At 40.6% G+C, this 19,048-nt stretch overlaps 3 protein-coding genes across 7 annotated transcripts; 2 read left to right on the top strand and 1 right to left on the bottom strand.

Moving 5' to 3' along the window:
- The first annotated feature begins 608 nt into the window (after positions 1 to 608).
- LOC116249871 (uncharacterized) lies at positions 609 to 17,196 on the top strand. The gene is made up of 4 exons (XM_050076580.1): positions 609 to 3,542; positions 12,598 to 13,927; positions 14,044 to 14,125; positions 14,563 to 17,196. The coding sequence occupies exons 1-4, from the start codon at positions 1,292 to 1,294 to the stop codon at positions 16,762 to 16,764; spliced, it is 5,865 nt and encodes a 1,954-aa protein (XP_049932537.1). The 5' UTR covers positions 609 to 1,291; the 3' UTR covers positions 16,765 to 17,196.
- On the bottom strand, positions 6,789 to 9,977 carry LOC116249797 (protein Rf1, mitochondrial-like). Its single transcript, XM_031623068.2, has one exon. It carries the CDS (start codon positions 9,210 to 9,212, stop codon positions 6,882 to 6,884), a length of 2,331 nt encoding a protein of 776 aa, XP_031478928.1. The 5' UTR covers positions 9,213 to 9,977; the 3' UTR covers positions 6,789 to 6,881.
- Positions 11,794 to 18,145, top strand: LOC116249801 (presenilin-like protein At1g08700). 5 transcript variants are annotated; one of them, XR_007572888.1, is made up of 3 exons: positions 11,794 to 13,659; positions 14,310 to 14,508; positions 17,502 to 18,145. XR_007572888.1 is itself a non-coding variant. In XM_031623073.2 (1 exon), exon 1 carries the CDS (start codon positions 12,624 to 12,626, stop codon positions 13,941 to 13,943), a length of 1,320 nt encoding a protein of 439 aa, XP_031478933.1. In that variant the 5' UTR covers positions 11,796 to 12,623; the 3' UTR covers positions 13,944 to 14,109. The 5 variants fall into 5 exon arrangements, 1 of the variants encoding a protein (XP_031478933.1); XR_004171253.2 differs by having other exon boundaries at positions 11,795 to 13,659; positions 14,334 to 14,508; XR_004171252.2 differs by having other exon boundaries at positions 11,795 to 13,659; positions 14,307 to 14,508; positions 17,833 to 18,145.
- The last annotated feature ends 903 nt before the right edge of the window (positions 18,146 to 19,048 follow it).

Raw genomic sequence — 19,048 nt, 5'->3', positions numbered from 1 at the left:
AACGGATCTGGCAGAATCCAAACCGTTCACATCTGCGGATGCAATTTTAAAATGGCAAATTATTCAAAGCCCAAAAGCTAATGTGACAATGGCTGCCGTGGTCGAGCCAAGGCCGACCCTCCACATTCCGTCCAGCTATCCGCCGACTCGCGTCGACTTGGTGCCGCACCAATTCGATCTTGTGGGCGATTCCAGAGATCAATATGTCAACTTTTAGCTGTCTCTAAAAATATGTTGAGTATTTTTTGTTCCATAAAACTATTAATACGCATTTTGCATTTATTTTCTAAAAAAAGTTTTTTAGTATTTTTGGCCGATTCACTGAATCGGCTGCAATGCCAAATGTTTATAGCATTGAGGCCAATCCGAGAAAAGAGATGAGTTTTTTTTTTTTTTTTTGGTAAGTTGAAAAGCATGTGAACATCTCACCATCTACTAGGCTCTGAACCTTAAAAGATTAACCTTAAGAGCAAGGGAAGTAAGGGCTTTGGTTCTGATCTGAATGATGAGATAACCTTCCATCCTCATCTTTGTCGGCAACTTCCAATAAAAAGCCTCGACTTATGCCCAGGGACCTAAGCTGATGTAGGTCCACGCCTAGTTGGCTCGGTCCATGCTTTGGACATTCGGCGGGTCTGGCTGGATTGGTCCCAAAATGACGCTCCTCGGTCGGATGTCAGGCGTCAGGCCTGTGTTCCAAATGAACGTGTTTGTCCCGTCGGTGAACTTCATTCAAGCAGGCCTCTTGAAGTACTTCAACCCTTTTGGGATTCAAGACGAAGCGGGAATCCCCGAGAGGTGGCGGTGCACCCCGCAAATGGGTCACGCTCTTTCGGGCACCGCAGGGACGGGAGAACCCAGATGTTGCCGGTGCTTCGATTGAGATGCGAAGGGGGGATACCATGGCCGGCTCTGATGATCCCCACCGGATTAAATCCCCGGGTTGACGTTTCAAACCCGCCGTCGTAGGCGAAATACCTGCTGCTGTGGTAAGAAAGGGCAGACAGAAAGGAAGTGCCCGTCGCAAAAGCTTCTTCGTTATTTTCTCTTTGTTCCATTTTGGATACCAGCTAGAAACGCGAAATATATATGCCTTTACGTTATTACCTTTCTTCTTCTTCTGTTCCAGTTTCCAGGTTGATGATTTTTCTTGCTATATGTTGCTTGGGCTTGTTCTAGAATTCTCTTCATCCTGTGGATTCTTGGGAAATCTGTGTTTTTGGCATTTAACTGTTACTAACATGTGAAAAAAGACAAGATACTGCTTGCTCATGTATGAAATCTTCAGCAAATGATGAGACCTATATCGATTTTCTCATACGTATCGTCATTGACTCTGTTATCTTGGAGGCACCACCACTATACTGCCCGTTCATACTCGGCTTCCGCAGGATCCAAACTTGCCAGCAGAGACAACAATAGTGTCATCCATAAGAAACATTTGCCTGCCCACCCGTTCATTACGCGGTCAGAATCTGGTCATTGTAGTTGTTCAAGTGAAGTCCATAAACAAGAACGTGGGGTTCTGCAAAGTCTACACAATAGCTCTAGCCATGATGAGATCGAGAAGGCAATGGCTGCTTTCCGTGATATGCGATTTTGTCGTGTTCATAAACCGTCAGAGATTTTTTGCACCCGCTTGTTGGGTGTTCTTGTGAAAAGGGGCAGGTATGAAGATGGCTTCTCAGTCTACTTCAAGATGGTGGGCGCTGGGATTTCTCCTAGTTTAGTTACTCTCAATATCTTGCTCAATTGTTTCTCTAAGGCTCACCAGATTGAATCTGCATTTGCAGTGCTCGGTGGTGTTCTGAAGGCCGGGTTCTCGCCCTCTGCTATCACTTTTAATACGCTGATTGATGGACTGCTTAAGTCAAGTAGGCTGGATGAAGCTTTAGCGTTGCAGGCTTCCATGAGCGCTGAGGGTTGTGATCCTGATGTGTTTACCTATAATTGTCTTATAGATGGAGCTTGTAAAATGGGTAGGCTTGGGGATGCACGGTCTCTGTTACGAGAGATGGCTGTCAAAGAGATTGTTGCAAATACGGTTACCTACAACACAGTTATTGACGGTCTTTCTAAGGAAGGGCTTGTGGATGAGGCTTATGAACTCTACAAAGAGATGAATGCAAATGGAATTTGCCCTAATGTTGCAACTTTCACCAGTTTGATCCACAGACTCTGCATTGCTAGGCGGTGGCAAGAAGCAAAAGCATTGTTTAATAAGATGTTAGATTCAGGAATCAAACCAAATGTTGTAACATTCAGTGCACTTGTTCATGGTTTTAGTGAACATGGAATGATAGATGAAGCCATTCAATTTGTTGGTTTGATGCTTAAAATAGGCGAGTCTCCTAATGGATATACATTTACACCAATTATACAAAATCTAGCTAAAAAAAGTAGAATGGGTGTAAATGGTTTATCTAAGACCGATGGCATAGATGAAGCCCAAGCATTGCTTCGTTCTATGCTAACTGAAGGTTACCGGCCGGATGTGTTTATCTATAATTCTCTTTTTGATGGGCTTTGCAAAGCAGGCCGGCTTGAGCAGGCAAATGCTTTGTTACATGAAATGAACATGGTGGGGATAAGACCCAATTTGGTTACTTATAGCATGATCATTGATAGGCTTTGCAAGGAAGGGTTTCTTGATAGAGCCATGGAAGTATATGAGGAGATGAATAGAAAGGGTATCTTCCCAGACTCAGTTTATATCTTCACCATCTTGATCAACAGATTATGCATTGAGAATAGATGGCAAGAAGCGAAGGAAATGCTCAATAACATGTTCAACCGGGGCGTTAGACCTGATGTTGTTACATTTAATAGCATTATTGATGGGTATTGTAAGGAAGGAAGAGTAAATGATGCTCTTGATGTCATGACTGTTATGTTTGAGGTGGAAGAACTGCCTAATGTGTATACTTGCAACATTGTCATGGATGGTCTTTCCAAAGAAGGGAGAATGGATGAAGCGATGCAGTTAGTCACTTACCTTCTGAAGAGTGGAAACTGCTTGGATATTCCGACTTACGGCATCCTTATAAGTGGTTTATGCAAGTCTGGAAGGGTGGATGAAGCAGCATCCATCTATAACTACATGCTGTGCATTGGTTTTGAGCCTAATGTGGTCATATATAATTGCCTGATAGATGGGTTTTGTAAGATGGGCAAGATTAATGATGCTAAGGTTTTGGTGAATGAAATGGTACTAGGGGGAACCAGTATCGATGTCGTTACATGCAACGTGTTTATTGATGCTCTATGTAAAGAAGGCCTTCTGGATGAAGCTTGGAAGGTTTTTGAAGAGATGCTAGGGAAAGGTCTTTGTCCTAGTGTCATTACTTTTAATATTTTCATTCACAATCTCTGCCGTCATGGGCGACATGAAGATGCAAAGGCATTAATCAGTGAGATGTTGGTCCGTGGAATAAAACCAGACAGAGTTACTTGTAATGGATTGTTTAGTGGACTCCACAAAAGCACGAGCATTGATCATACTATTGATTTTCTTCGCGGCGTAGCTGAGATGGACAATGTCTGTTTATCATAAATGGACGTTTGTTGCCAGAAGTCCTGTATATACATGACATGAGATCAGTTGTTGCGTCATCGTCTGAAAGTTAAAGGAATCTGTGAAACAGACAAACTAGAGTCGCGAAGGCTACGTATTCAAGTGCACCCACATCGCTAACAGTTACTTTGCTTCAACTCATTTCGAGGTTCATCCTGCATGTGAATAACAGATGAGCATGCACCAAGATTTGACGAGCGTGAGCAATCAGTGGACAAATTTGAAATTTTGAAGACAAGTTGCAAGTGGCGTTATAGTCGTATGGTTGCGCTTCACCGATACACTTCAAATCGTTCCTCCCTTTAAAACACTCCGAGGCTTACGCTTCACGCCTTGGAGCGGACACACTTGGTAAATTATGTTTGTACATGTACACATCATCAGATATATCAGATTGTCTAAGGAACATTTAAACATTTGTTTCTTCATGTGGTGTCTTTAGTATGTCCATTGACATGTCCAAGATGAAAGGAGCAGCATAAGGCACCCGTGCTTTTACATTTTTCTATTTTATATTTAGGAGCATAATTCTCAAAAGGGGGGGTGATGAGTGACCATCAAGTGTTTTTTTTTTTAAATGTTTATTTAAAGAAATCGCCGAACTTAAACCCTAAAAGCCATACCCTTTCAGTCTTCAACTCAAGTGTGTGTCTTCAACTCAAGTGTCATGCTCCCAACTGTTTGCAGCCTATATGAACAATAGACTAAAACGTGACAGCAGCCACACGATTCGAACCTCAAATCCTATAAATTTGAACTGTATTGCTGTCTGATTGCACTATGCCCCTTAAGGCTCATACAATGTTCTCTTTTGTCATTTCTTTGGGCAATGCTTTTGGGGGGAGTAAGAAATGAATCAATCCTTTGTGCCAAGATAGGTAGAGAGAGTCATCCCTGCTTTTTCTGTTCTATGTTTAGGAGCATAATAATTCTCAAAAGACATCTGTATGAACCCTGTAGACGATCCTTCCCATCCGATTGGGATAATCCCTTATAACCTCAAATGCTCTTCTGTTTTTCCCTTGGGGCAATGCTTTCAGGGGGGAGCGTCCAAGGACAGCAAAATGATAAATCAAACATTGATGGCAAAATAGGTAGAGAAAAAGCTGGATATTTGCTTCTGTTGTTATATCAAAGTGCTTTCATCCTCTATGGGAATAATATTGTTCTTATTGAATCTCCATTGACATACAAAGGGATTGGAACCAAACTATTTTCTTTCCTCAAACATGCCCGAGTGCATCTAGTAAATTGTTTAGCATGTTACCTCGCTCATATGCAAAGAGTGCTCTAAGGGAAGTAGTGTGGCTGATAGGGCTGGCAGGCTTGTGAAAGTCCTGGTTGTCAGTTAGATTTCTGCAGTGCTTCACTGGGCTGGCAAGCTGGTGAACGCCTGGTTGTCAGTTAGATTTCTGCAGTGCTTCACTGCACTCCAATTCACGAGTGTCGCTTCCTACGCTTTGCGAGTGCTTGGACAATACACCAACAATTTCCATCTCCTTCGGAGAAATAGGCCATCCTGCTTGCATCATGCCGAGGAAAAATCAGTGTTTGCAGTTCTCAATGCAGCCCTAGACCGTAAGAATAGAGAGAAGGGTGAGCGGTTTCAACCTTTCGAATCACCCATATGCTATGATGAAACACCGATTCCTAGTCATGGTACTGCCTAAAGTTGAAGAGCGTCGATAAAATTGTCTGAGCCAAATGTAAGATCGGGTTGAATGTATCTTTAATATAAGACCACAGGTGAAAATGGATTGTTCTAAAATTATGGATAAACCTTGTCATCGTAGATATGTTGTCTATGCATTGTGTTCAGCTCATCAAACACTATGGTTGGATACTGCTGACATGCAATCGTTATTGATAAGCAACCACTGTTGGCACATTTTATTGGTTACAAGCAATTTGGAATTGCCAAGCTGCTCAGTCAATTTGGAAAGAAACTTTTGATATGCTTTTTCTTCTCTCTCCCTCTCTCTCTTCTCATTTTCTTTGATATATTGATAATTTGGTCGACAGAATGCCAACTGGGCTTCTTATTATTTGTCTTATTTATAGGCCTTTTCCGTGCTATTGTGCCAGCACAAACTTTTGGGAGGCATTTTCAACTTGGAGAGGAGCCTGTGCAGTTGTGACTGCAACTTCTGCCCTGATTGGTTATGAGAATCTGTCTTACTCTTTGTTGTCTAGCTAAGAAGCGGATGCTGATACAGTTCCTCGAGAACTTTAGGAGTTCAACGGTTTATACAAACTACGGAACGTGGTGCTTGTAAAGCACATGATCTGTGGTAGTCTCTTACAACAGTTGTTTTCTGCACCATGCCTATTGAACCATGCATAACTTTCTTTTTCAAACGATCTCTGCGTGTGTTTGTGTAATGGAAACACACTCAAGTTTTTGGTATGCTTACCTTTTTTATTGCTTTTATTTAACCCTAGATTAGATAGAAAAGAGGCCCGTAAAGGGGAAAAAAAAGTCAAACTCAAGTGTGTCTGTTACACAGGGAGGGGAAGAGAGTGTGACAAATATTGCCTCCAAAATTCAATTACTTGGGGACAATTACTTTTGGGATGAAACAATTATGTTGGGTTTGATAGCCTCGGATCTTAGATCCGAGAATGCATAAAAAGGTATGTTTCGAGAGATCCGCAGGTTGTGTTTAAAGGAAGGATCTCAGTAGCATGAGTTTCATGTTAAAAACCACAGATTTAAGGTTGAATGGAAAGGAGGTCCAACTTTAAATCCATAGATCTGAGATCTTAAGATCTTAAATCACTTCAGATTTGAGATTCACAATGAAAAAAAACACAACCTTATGGATATTTTCCCAAGTAGTTTATCCACTAATTGCTAGGAGAAACAGAGAGAGAGAGAGAGAGAGAGAGAGAGATCCCTGAAACATATCCTAGCAGAGGAAATACAAAACCAGGAATTTACTTTTCTAGGGGAAAACTCAAAGCACGGAAACTGAACACCATAAAAAAAAAAAACTGGTTTTGCAATCAAACAACTCCTAAGTGGCGTTTATAGCATGAGAAAATTCAGGATAATTTTTTTTTGCATGCTGTAAAGCAAGGGTAATATTCCAGAAAAAATAAAGATCCGAGAGGAGTTTTTCCCTGCAATTTTAGTCATTCTAGATATAAAGAGGTGAAAATTTTCTGTTGACATCCACTCAGAGATATTTTCAGGGTAATGAATTATGCCAAATATTTTAGGGAGATGGAAATATTAGGCTGATCGACCACTATTTCAACATTCAAATCGACGCATATCAACTGCTTTTGGCAGTAAACGTTCATTTTATGATACACAGACATTGTCCATTTCAGCTACAGCATGTAGATAATCAATCGTATGATCGATGCTCACACTTTTATGGAGTCCACCAACCAATCCATTAAAAGTAGCTGTGTTTGGTTTTATTCCTTGGACCAACATCTCACCGATTAGTGCCTTTGCTTTTTCATGCCGCCTATGACTGCAGAAACTGTGAATGAAAATGTTAAAAGTAACGACATTAGGACAAAGACCTTTCCCTAGCATCTCTTCATAAACCATCCAAGCTTCATCCAGAAGGCCTTCTTTACAGAGAGCATCAATAAACACATTGCATGTAACTATATCAATACTGGTTCCTCTTAGTACCATTTCATTCACCAAGACCTTAGCATCATTGACCTTGCCTACCTTACAAAGCCCATCTATAAGAGAATTGTATATGACCACATCAGGCTCATGACCAATGGACAGCATGTAGTTATAGATGGATTCTGCTTCATCCACTCTATTAGACTTGCATAAACCACTTATGAGGATACTGTAAGTCGCAATATTCAAGCAGGTTCCACTCTTGAGAAGGTAAGTGACCAACTGAAATGCTTCATTCACTCTCCCTCCTTTGGAAAGACCATCCATTATAATGTTGCACATATACACATTAGGCAGTTCACCCACCTCAAACATAAAACTCAGAAAATCAACAGCATCATTCACTCTTCCCTTCTTACAATACCCATCAATGATGCTAGTACATGTAACAACATCAGGTCTAATTCCCCGGTTCCACATGTTATTAAGCATGTCTTTTGCTTCTTCCCATCTATCTTCTATGCAGAATCTGTTGATCAAGATATTGAAGGTAATTGTGTCTGGAAAAATACCTTTTTCATTCATCTCCTCGTACACTTCCACAGCTCTATCAAGAAAACCTTCTTTGCAAAGGCTATCAATAATCATGCTGTAAGTTACTACATTGGGTTTAATTCCCTCCACATTCATTTCATGTAACAAAGCATTTGCCTGCTCAAGCAGGCCTGCTTTGCAAAATCCATCAATAAGACAATTATAGATAAACACATCAGGCTGGTAACCTTCGGATAGCATATAACTGTACAATGCTACGGCTTCATCTACTCTGCCGGTCTCAAATAAGCCGCATATGAGAATGCCATATGTTATAAAATTTAGTGAAACACCTCTCTTCAAAAGATGGCTGATGAACTGCATTGCTTCATCCATTCTACCTTTTTTAGCTAGATTTCCTATAATTGGTGCAAATGTATATCCGTTAGGAGACTCACCCATTTTGAGCAGCAAACGTACAAATTGAATGGCTTCCTCTATCATTCCATGTTCACTAAAACCATGAACCAGAGCACTGAATGTTACTACATTTGGTTTGATTCCTGAATCTAACATCTTATGAAACAATTCTTTTGCTTCTTGCCACTGACCAGCAATGCAGAGCCTATGAATCAAAATCGTGAAAGTTACAACATTAGGGCAGAATCCTTTTATACTAATCTCTTTATAGAGTTCATAAGCCTCATCCACAAGCCCTTCCTTGCAAAGGCCGTCTATAACTGTAGTATAGGTAACTAAATCGGCAACAATATCTCTGACAGCCATCTCTCGTAACAGAGATCTTGCATCCCCAAGCCTACCCATTTTACAAGCTCCATCTATGAGACAGGTATAAGTAACCACATCAGGATCACAACCCTCACTGCACATTGAAGCCAGCATCCCTAAAGCTTCACCCAACCTACCTGACTTAAGCAGACTGTCAATCAGTGAATTAAAAGTGATAGTAGAGGGCGAGAACCCAGTCTTCAGCATACCGCCAAGCACCGCAAATGCGGATTCAATCTGATGAGCTTTACAAAAACAATTGAGTAGGATATTGAGAGTAACTAAACTAGGAGAAATGCCGGAGCTAACCATCTTGAAATAGACCAAGAACCCATCTTCACACCTTCCTCGTCTCACAAGAACACCCAACAAACGGTTGCATAAGAACACTGACTGTTTATGAACACGACTAAACTGCATCTCATCAAAAGCAACCAATGCCTTCTCGATCTCATCGTCGCTGGAATTGTTGCACAGGGTTTGCAGAAAACTCCGGTCCAGTTTATGGTCTTCGCTTAACCAAACAGAATGACCAGCTTCTGACCGCATAAGCAATGAATGGGCAGGCAAGTATTTCTTCTGGATGCCACTATTGTTGTCTCTGTAGGTATTTTTTAATCCCACTGAAGCCGAGAAAGAACGGGAAGAAGAGGGGTGGTGCTTCAAACATGACCGAATGAATGACGACACAGATGAGGAAACAGACTTGGGTCTTACCATTTGCTGAAGATCTCACACATGGGCATCACTATCAAAGACAGATGCTTCTCAAAGAATTCATAATGGATGAAATAAATAGCCAAAGTAGCAGGCAGCAGCATCTTCTCTTTTTCACACATTAGCAAGAGCTAAATAACAAAAACACAAAGTACCAAGAATCCACTGGATGAACGGAACTGTACAGCAACCATAAGAAAGTAAAAGCAAGTAAATCCATCAATAGGAAACGGCGACAGAAGAGGAAGAGGAAGAAGGCTAATAAGGAAAAGGCGTATTATTTCACTTTCTTGCTGCTATTCAAAATGGAACAAGGAAGAACCGTTGTGGCGCGAACTTCCTTTCCTTGCGCCCTTTCTTACAACAGCAGCAGGTACTTCATCTAAGAAGTGAATTTGAATCTTCCGCTTGGGGATTTAACCCGGAGGGGATCATCAGAGCGGGCGCAGAGTTGGCTCTCGCCTCTCCCTCTGATATCAATCGAAAGCACTGGCAATACCTGCCTTCTCCATCTCCTCCACGACCAAAAAACAGCGCGAGTCGGTTGCCAAACCACACCGCGGACCTAAGCTGAGGCCCGGGAATCTCGACCCTAGCCAACTAACCGTGGACGTAGATCGGATTAAAACTTCTGGCTCATGGCGGTGGGTTAGGCATCAAACACGGCCTGGTAGGCTGGTCCATTCTGGTGCCTCTCATTCTCCACGCCGGCTCCTCCTCCGACGCCGCCTTCACTTCCCCATGCGCGCCGATCACTTTCTCCTCCAACTTTCTTAGGCTTACATCTGCTTTTGTTTATTAAATTGTTCCCTTTCGTAAAACTAATTGATAGAAAATGGTTGCTTGCATATGTTGTTTTTTATGAGCATGATGATGCTCGATGATCATTACATTTTTTTCTCTTTTTTGGCATTCGTTCATGTTGTTTGTGTGTGTCTAATTCATGATCTAGATGGAGATTCGATCTACTTTCCCAGAACTTTGTTGATTACGTTGTGATGGTTGAAGACGTTCAAGTGACTGAGTTGATTGTGTAGTTTCTTGAATGATGATATTGATGCTACTCTTAAACATCTATTTTGCTAGTTTTGTATTTGCTTTGAGCTCGACTTTTTTCGGTACTTTTGTTGGTTCATTTCTTATATATCATCTTTCTTCTTTTTTAATTTTTTTGGCTTTTTAATTTGTATTTTTTTTTTATCAACTTGCTTCTTCAGCTTGCTTTCATCATCATCTGATCATTTTCGTCTTATTCTCTTTGATCTTTTGTGACGAGGCTTGCTTCACGTTTGAATCCTTTTGTTTCACATCTTGGTGCATGTGTTTGTATATGTTGGGCTTCACATGAGTCCTTGTGTTTGTATAGGAATGGAGAAGTAGGGCGGAATCATAAAATCCTAGGTAACAAGATGTAACATTTTAAAATTTTAAAGGGTACCAACATGTAAATGAGAAAAAATACTCAAAAATATCAATAAAAAATAAAAAAAATAGGGTATGTGTGGACAATTGCCTACATATAGCCTACACCTGCCTCCACACCTAATTAAAAAATATAAGTGCCTTGATTGGGATAGCTCAATTGTGTCACAATCTAGCAAAAACAAGCATCGTAAAGAGATGCATCTTTGAGATTGTTGCAGGTAAACGCGAACCTACTCCAGCACATTTGGCCACACAACCCAAAGGACACATGTGCCCAGCAATGGCCAAGTTAACTCTAAGTTGGTGGGAGTCAAATGATGATGTATCAACGCAATGTAGTGCATGAAGAAATTTGTAGATCAGGAACGGCGGCCATTAGAAATTGTTGAAGAAGACTATGCTCAAAATTGAATTCCCTAACTTAGAAAAAAGCATTAGTTCTACACCATGAACCCAAGACACTTAGGAAGTGTTCTTACTGTCAAATGATTCCGAAAGAGCCTTTGTAGTTCCCATAGCTCAGGTTTAGTCATTTAGATCGGTCCATAACTCCGTCTTGATTTTTTAATTTAGGCCAGAGGAACACTTGGAGGAAGCCAAAAGAGTTGCCCCCAGAGTTTGTGGCATATTATGTCTATTAATTAAATTCGAGGAAAGCGTAAGTGATTCACATAATTTTACTATGGAAGAAACAGTTTGTAAACGTGAAACCTTTTAGTCATTGATCAAATAGTTGACAACTAAGTCTAATTCAGATACTCTACAAATATGTGCATGTGGGTTTAAAACCAATATTTTGACTATATAAACTGATTGTAAGTCCTCCAATGCAAACTTAATTTTTTAAAATAGTGAATGAGAATACAACTTATCTCTTTGGAAAAAGTAATTTTACATACAGCGCCATACATACTACCAATCAAATTTTATTCACTTATCAGCATCAGTTCACATAATCCTTTCACTTTAATAAAAAATTTGGAAGGGATACCTTGTGAATCATGAACCAAGTATATTAAGGAGCTTATAATCAACTTGCAGAATCCTCGTATTTACCAATGCAAATATTCCATGAGCTAAAAGTATTGCCCACGCAGCTACTTTTTCATTGTTGATGAATTTAATTTCTATTCCGATGACTTTCTTGGGTTTGTTGTGGAGTTATGTCATTCATCGTGTGGATTTTTGAGGCAGAGACGGTCACTAGATGCCCATAATGGCGCCTACCATCGTTATTATTCAGAAACCAATGATGGAGTTTCGGGTTACTCATAGTCAACAGGCATAAAAAGGAAAAGGGCAGGGGAAAAACACGAGTAAAACTAAACGGAAGAAAAAAGACAGAGTGAAGCCCCTGCAAACTGCAAGCCCCCGCTCCAGAAGATCAACCAAAGTCATCGAAGGCACCACTTCACGTAGGTATTTCACAAATTCGCCTCGAATTGCCCTTTTCCCTGGTTAGATGATATAGTTGTTTGTGGCGATTATCCTCTTTTGTCATGCTATGGGAGGTCTGTTGTCGAACAATTTGCTGAAACACCCTTATGAAGGATGAGCGTGGAGGGCATAGATCGATAATATTTGGGTGCCGCTGTTGTGGTTCAAAAATATTCTTGTCGCAATTTATGCGGAATGGTGCCCGAAGGTTGATGTCTTCAGTTTTTGAACTAGCCCAGGTTATATCGGCCAAAGACACTTGGCGCGCCAAAATTTCTGTTTCTGAATGAATGTCCTTTCAAGATTCTGCAAGGCCTACCGAGAACGAGGAGTTACTTCCGTATTTCCTCGATGAATCATTTTTTGTAGTTCAAGACCCACACTACAGAACTGAGTGGGGATTCGTTTTCAAAAGAATGCTTAACATTTGATAACCTGAAATTTCAAGGCGTACCAACTCTACAGCAACTCTAAATGGGGATTCTTTTGTAATTTGTTTTCTCCGACTCTGAATTGTCGCATTAAGGGTCTGAAAGACCAAGATTTGGTATAATGGAGAAGAGTATTCTGGAAGAGTTGGGCCTCGAAATTATTGGGGTGATGGCGCCGGTATCAATTTGTATGTTTCTCGTGGTTCTTCTAGTTTACACCATTGTTCCACAAGGGTCAGAATCTCCAATTAGCTCAGCAGCCACCCTAGTTTACCTGGAGAAACCCACGGACTCAAACACAGAGAAGTTTGAAGGTGCACTTTTGAATGCCGTGGTTTTCGTGATACTGATAGCAGTGGTTACGTTTATTTTGGTTTTGCTCTACTACTATCGTTGCACTAATTTTCTGAAGAATTACATGCGCTTCTCAACATTTATCATTCTTGGGTCTATGGGGGGATCCATTTTCTTATCCATTATTCAGCATTTTTCCATTCCACTTGATGTGATCACGTGCTCTATATTGCTTTACAACTTCTCCGTTGTTGGTGTGCTCTCGGTCTTTTCTGGTGGTGTCCCCATTCTTGTCCGGCAGATTTACATGGTTGTGTTGGGAATAACTGTTGCTGCCTGGTTTACCAAGCTCCCTGAGTGGACCACTTGGGTGATCTTAGTTGCACTGGCTTTGTATGATCTGGTTGCTGTTTTGGCACCTGGTGGACCATTGAAGCTTCTAGTTGAGCTCGCTTCAAGTCGGGATGAAGAGCTTCCAGCCCTGGTCTATGAGGCTCGTCCTACAGTTTCACGCCGTGAGGACTCTGCACTGAATCTTTTGGTTGCTGGTGTTTCAGCATCAGCAGAAGTCAGAGAGGAGAATCCAAGTCCTCAAGTTAGACCAGCGGTTGAACTTCAGCCTGCCAGAAGCCCTACAAGGGTGATACATTCTTCAGAAAGTGCTGAATATCAGATGATTTCATATGAGGGACATACTTCTAGAAACAGAGATACTGTGCATGGGAATGCACAGACATTCGGAAATATACTCACTGAATCAACTGGTATGGAGTTTGAGAGGAATGATGAGGAGGAATCACCTTTGGTGAGTCACAATGATACAGATGTGGAGGCGGGGACCCATAGGATTGAAGACGGTATAAGTGAGTTATCAATGTCCCAAGGCATCAAGTTGGGCCTTGGTGATTTTGTTTTCTATAGTGTTCTTGTGGGTAGAGCTGCTATGTATGACCTGATGACTGTGTATGCATGCTATATTGCAATCATATGTGGCCTTGGTTGCACACTCATACTGTTATCAATATGTCATCATGCTCTGCCTGCTCTTCCTATCTCTATAGCATTGGGAGTCATCTTCTACTTTATGACTCGCTTACTGATGGAACCATTTATTGTTGGTACTTCAACAAGGTTGATGATGTTTTGATTTTTTTTTTTTTCTCTCCGTTGTTGGTAACTATAATCTGAAGGCCTATTCATACATGAGGGTGATCACTTTCTTGTTAATCTTGCCTTATGTAATGCAGCCTGAAATACAATGATGCTAGTGATTTGTACTCTGTTGACTTAAAAGAAGCATTTCCTTTCACTTACAGTTGTCTATTTCTGGTTTTGTTTGTATTTGTTGCTATTCAATAGCCAAATGCAATTGCAATTAGTATTCTATCCTGCAAGCTTGAAATATGAGCATAACTCATTTTAAGATGGTTCTTTCCAAAATTTTCATTTCCATTGAACTTCCTCTTCAATTTCATGAAATAGTAAACATCTTTTCTTAATTATGTTGAAGAAGTGCACCTATCAACGTGGGCTCCAGGTTGCAGGATTCACACTGGGTGCTGGTGAAGGTGGGAGTTGCTGTTTTGAGTCACCAACTTCAATCATTGGTTATGTGACAACTGCACTCAAGTTCAGCCAATGTGAATTTGTTGGGAAGCTTTTGACTTTGTGAGCTATGCCCATGTATGAAATCTCCAGCAAGGCAGCAACTGGTGAGATTGACTTCTGTTTTCACATCTGTATCATCATTGCTTCTGTCATCTTAGATGTACCGCCTTTTTACTGCCCGTTCATTATCAGCTTCAGTAGGATTGAAACTTGCCAGCAGAGGCACAAATAGTGTCATCCATAAGAAACACTTGCCTGCTGATCCATTCCTTACACGATCACTATCTGGTCATCTTAATTGTTTAAGCAAAGTCCATAAACTAAACTATGAGGTTCTGCAAACTTTGGACAATAGTTCTAGCCATAATGAGATCGAGAAGGCATTGGCTGCTTTTGACGATATGCGATTTTGTCGTGTCCATAAGCCGTCAGTAATTTTATGCACTCGTTTGCTGAGTGTTCTTGTGAGAAGGGGCAGGTACGAAGATGGGTTCTCGGTCTACTTTAAAATGGTCAACTCTGGGATATCTCCTAATTTAGTTACTTTCAATATCTTGCTCAATTGCTTCTGTAAAGTTCGCCAGATTGAATCTGCATTTGCAGTGCTTGGTGGTATTCTGAAGACCGGGTTCTCACCCTGTGCTATCACTTTCAACACGCTGATTGATGGTCTGATTAAGTCAGGCAGGCTGGATGAAGCTTTACAGTTGCAGGCTTCCATGTGTGCTGTGGGTTGTGATCCTAACGTGTCTACTTACAATTGTCTCATAGATGGAGCTTGTAAAATGGGTAGGCTTGGGGATGCAAGATCTCTGTTACGAGAGATGGCTGTCAGAGATATTGTCGCAAATCTAGTTACCTACACTACAGTTATAGATGGTCTTTGTAAGGAAGGGCTTGTGGATGAGGCTTATGAACTCTACAAAGAGATGAATGTAAAGGGAATTTGCCCTGATGTTGTAACTTTCACCAGTTTGATTCACAGACTCTGCATTGCTGGGCAATGGCAAGAAGCAAAATCGTTGTTTAATAAGATGTTAGATTCAGGAATCAGACCAAATGTTGTAACATTCAATGCACTTGTTCATGGTTTTACTGAACATGGAATGATAAATGAAGCCACTCAATTTTTTGGTTTGATGTTTAAAATGGGTGAGTCTCCTAATGGATATACATTTGCACCAATTATAGGAAAGCTAGCTAAAAAAGGTGGAATGGATATAAGAGGTTTATCTAAGGCTGGTGGAATAGATGAAGCCATAGCATGGTATCGTTCTATGCAAGCGGAAAGCTACCTGCCTGATGTGTTTATCTATAACGGTCTTATTGATGGATTTTTTAAAGCAGGCCGTTTTGATCTGGCTAATGATTTGTTACATGAAATGAACATGGTGGGCATTAGACCCAATTTGGTTACGTACAGGATGATCCTTGATAGCCTTTGCAAGGAAGGTTTTCTTGATAGAGCCATGGAAGTCTATAAGGAGATGAATGAAAATGGTATGTTCCCAGATACAGTTATCTTCACTATCTTGATCAACAGATTCTGCATAGAAGGACGATGGCAAGAAGCAAGAGAAATGCTTAATAACATGTTGAACCAGCGAATTAGACCTAATGGTGTCACATTTGCTAGCATCGTTTCTGGGTACTGTAAGAATGGAAGAGTAAACAATGCACTTGATGTTGTGAGTTTTATGTTTGAGGTAGGTGAACTTCCCGATGTGTATACTTACAACATTATCATGGATTGTCTTTTCAAAGGAGGGAGAATGAATGAAGCAATGCGGTTAGTCACTTACCTTCTCAAGAGCGGAAACTGCTTGGACATTCGGACTTACGGCATCCTTGTAAGTGGTTTATGCAAGTCTAATAGGGTGGAGGAAGCAGTATCTATCTATAGATACATGTTGTGCATCGGTTATGAACCTAACGTGGTCATATATAATTCCCTTATAGATGGACTTTGTAAGATAGGCAAGATTAATGATGCTAAGGTTTTGATGAATGAAATGGTACTAAGGGGAACCAGTATCGATGTAGTTACATGCAACGTGTTTATTGATGCTTTATGTAAAGAAGGCCTTTTGGATGAAGCTTGGATAGTATATGAAGAGATGGTAGGGAAAGGTCTTTGTCCTAGTGTCATCACTTTTAATATTTTTATTCACAATTTTTGCCGTCATGGGCGGTATGAAGATGCAAAGGCATTAATCAGTGAGATGTTGATCCGAGGAATAAAACCAGACACAGTAACTTTTAATGGATTGTTTAGTGGACTCCACAAAAGCACGAGCGCTGATCAAATTATTGATTTTCTTCGTGGCATAGCTGAGATGGACAATGTGTGTTCATCATAAATGCATGGTTGTTACCAAAAGTACTGTATGTACATAAGATGGATTAGTTGTTGCTTCATCGTCTGGAAGGGTTTTTGATGGGCATTCTCATTACATTGTCTACTATTAAGGAACTTGAGAAACAAACAAACTAGAACCTGGGAAGGCTAATCGGTTAAGTGCACCGACATCATTAATAACTACTTGATGCAACTCATTTCATGGTCCATGCTGCAGAAACGTGCCAAGGGGAACACCTACGTCACTCTGGATGATGTTGGTTGGTTGCAATTAGCTGTCGCTGCGTGCAAGTGTTGTGATCGGCCTAAAATTTCCATGTTTATATGCCTGAACTTTTTTCAGAGTGAATGTCAGCTGAAAATCTTTACCTTTTCTACGACTAGAATGACTGACATTTCAGGGGAAAAGGTCGGCCTTGAGGTCCGTTTACTTTCTCTGAGATATTCCCCTTGCTTTACAACATGAGATATCCTGAAGCTACAGAACGCCTTTGAGGCTTTATTTGGTTGCAAAATCAGAATTTTATTTATTTATTTATTTATTTTGGTGCTTCAGTTTCGTTGGATTCAGAGTCTGTTTTTTCTCTTTGCTAGAAAAGTGATGTGTTTGGTCTAGGAAATGAGTGCCTATACACTAACTAGAATATGAATTACAAATTTCCCTTCCCTTTTACACTAACTAGAATCCTCTTCTTACAAGAATAATTTTTGGGTTTGGGAGTGGGTGCCTATATGCAGTGTTCAGTGTAGCATGCAAATCAGAAGCACATAAACCACTTGAGAAGATGGAAGATAGAGATTGATGCAAAGAAAGATGGTGGGTTATACGTATTGAAGAAGTCTATTAGTGGTTTCAGTGGTGGTCTATATCCCTGTTTTCCATGTGTCTACTGGCTGTTTCGCATCTCGTCATGTACGTGCACCATTGGTTGAATGGTGACATTGAAATGTTTATAATGGGAATTGTTCTTGCAAAGTAAGCTTAAAAGCCTGTAGTTGTCGCTTTTCTGTGCACCATGACAAGTGAGCCCACGATTACAGGAAATTAACACGAGTGAATTCTGAACAGAGAAGATCAGATACTGAACCAGAGATTGGGCTCTGACTTTTGATTGAGTTAACGGCCCTCCTGGCTTTTAAGATGAGGAATCGCCTGTACTTAACTTCGACAAGATTGCATCATTTCTTGGAACCGTGGGCATCGAACGAGTCAATGCCATAAAAAACGTGTCGGGTGGGGCACCTGACAAAGTTAGAAATGACTTGGTAAGCGCTTGTATATGTCCGATGTATGTGTGTATATCTGCATAAACTGTATTCATGTCTTGCATATATGAGTTTATGTATGAACGTATAAATATATATATATAATCTGTTGTAAACTTGTGCATAGTTCTTATTCATATTTCTGTTTCTTTATTTTATTTATTTTTTGGTAGAAGACGTTGGAGTCCCCAGCGGCTACTTTTCTAGTTGTTGCGTCCTCCAACAGCCTCTTACTCTTTTATACGTAGCTCCCTTGTACATTATTCTAGTGAGTGAGGTCGTTTTACAGCCTTTGTTTAATTCTTTTTTTCGCTGCAAGCGGGCAGGGGAGACCCCATCCGTTCATTAGAATGAAGAAAGAATACAAAAAAACAGGAAAAGAATGAAACGAATGCCTAACAGGAAAGAGAACCTCTCAATCAGGAGGAAAGAACAAGAACCTATTTATATATAGCCATTAGCTAGAACAGAAATAGACTCTAAAAGACAATATCCTCCGTTTGAATGTGACCAATATGTCTAGCTAGATAGGAATAACCATGTAGGGCCATAGTAGACCTGAATATGTCATCACACGGCCATCTCTTCCATTTGCAATTATTAGATCTAACTTGGATGGAAGAAGCCGAGCAGGGAATCATAGACATTGCTTGTTCTAGCAAAAGGTGTCTCCATAAAAATCAAGTTGTTTGAGGAGCAAACTCCTTGTTTCCATTGTAATTAGTTGTCCATCCAAATGATGCAAGCACATAATATGTTTTGTTGAATAACGAAAAAAACTATTTCAACCAGCCAACCACTACTTGCAAGATGAAGCCAAGCCGGGCTAAAATTTTTTGTCTTTAGCCATGGACGAATTGAACTCAAAATCTAATTGGACCAATTTCGTGGTGGGGAGCCTGTCTCCCAGCATCCTTCATTGGAAGGATGACCTCTAAACAGGCCAGCCAAACTTCCTTTTTGGCCTGATCAATGGATCTAACGCTCTCCTTGTGAATAGCTTTGTTTCGAAAGCTCCA

Source organism: Nymphaea colorata, chromosome 3 (assembly GCF_008831285.2).
Source record: "Nymphaea colorata isolate Beijing-Zhang1983 chromosome 3, ASM883128v2, whole genome shotgun sequence".
NCBI lineage: Eukaryota > Viridiplantae > Streptophyta > Magnoliopsida > Nymphaeales > Nymphaeaceae > Nymphaea > Nymphaea colorata.
Note: the sequence above shows the minus strand (reverse complement) of the source record. Positions and strands in the feature narration are given on the sequence as shown.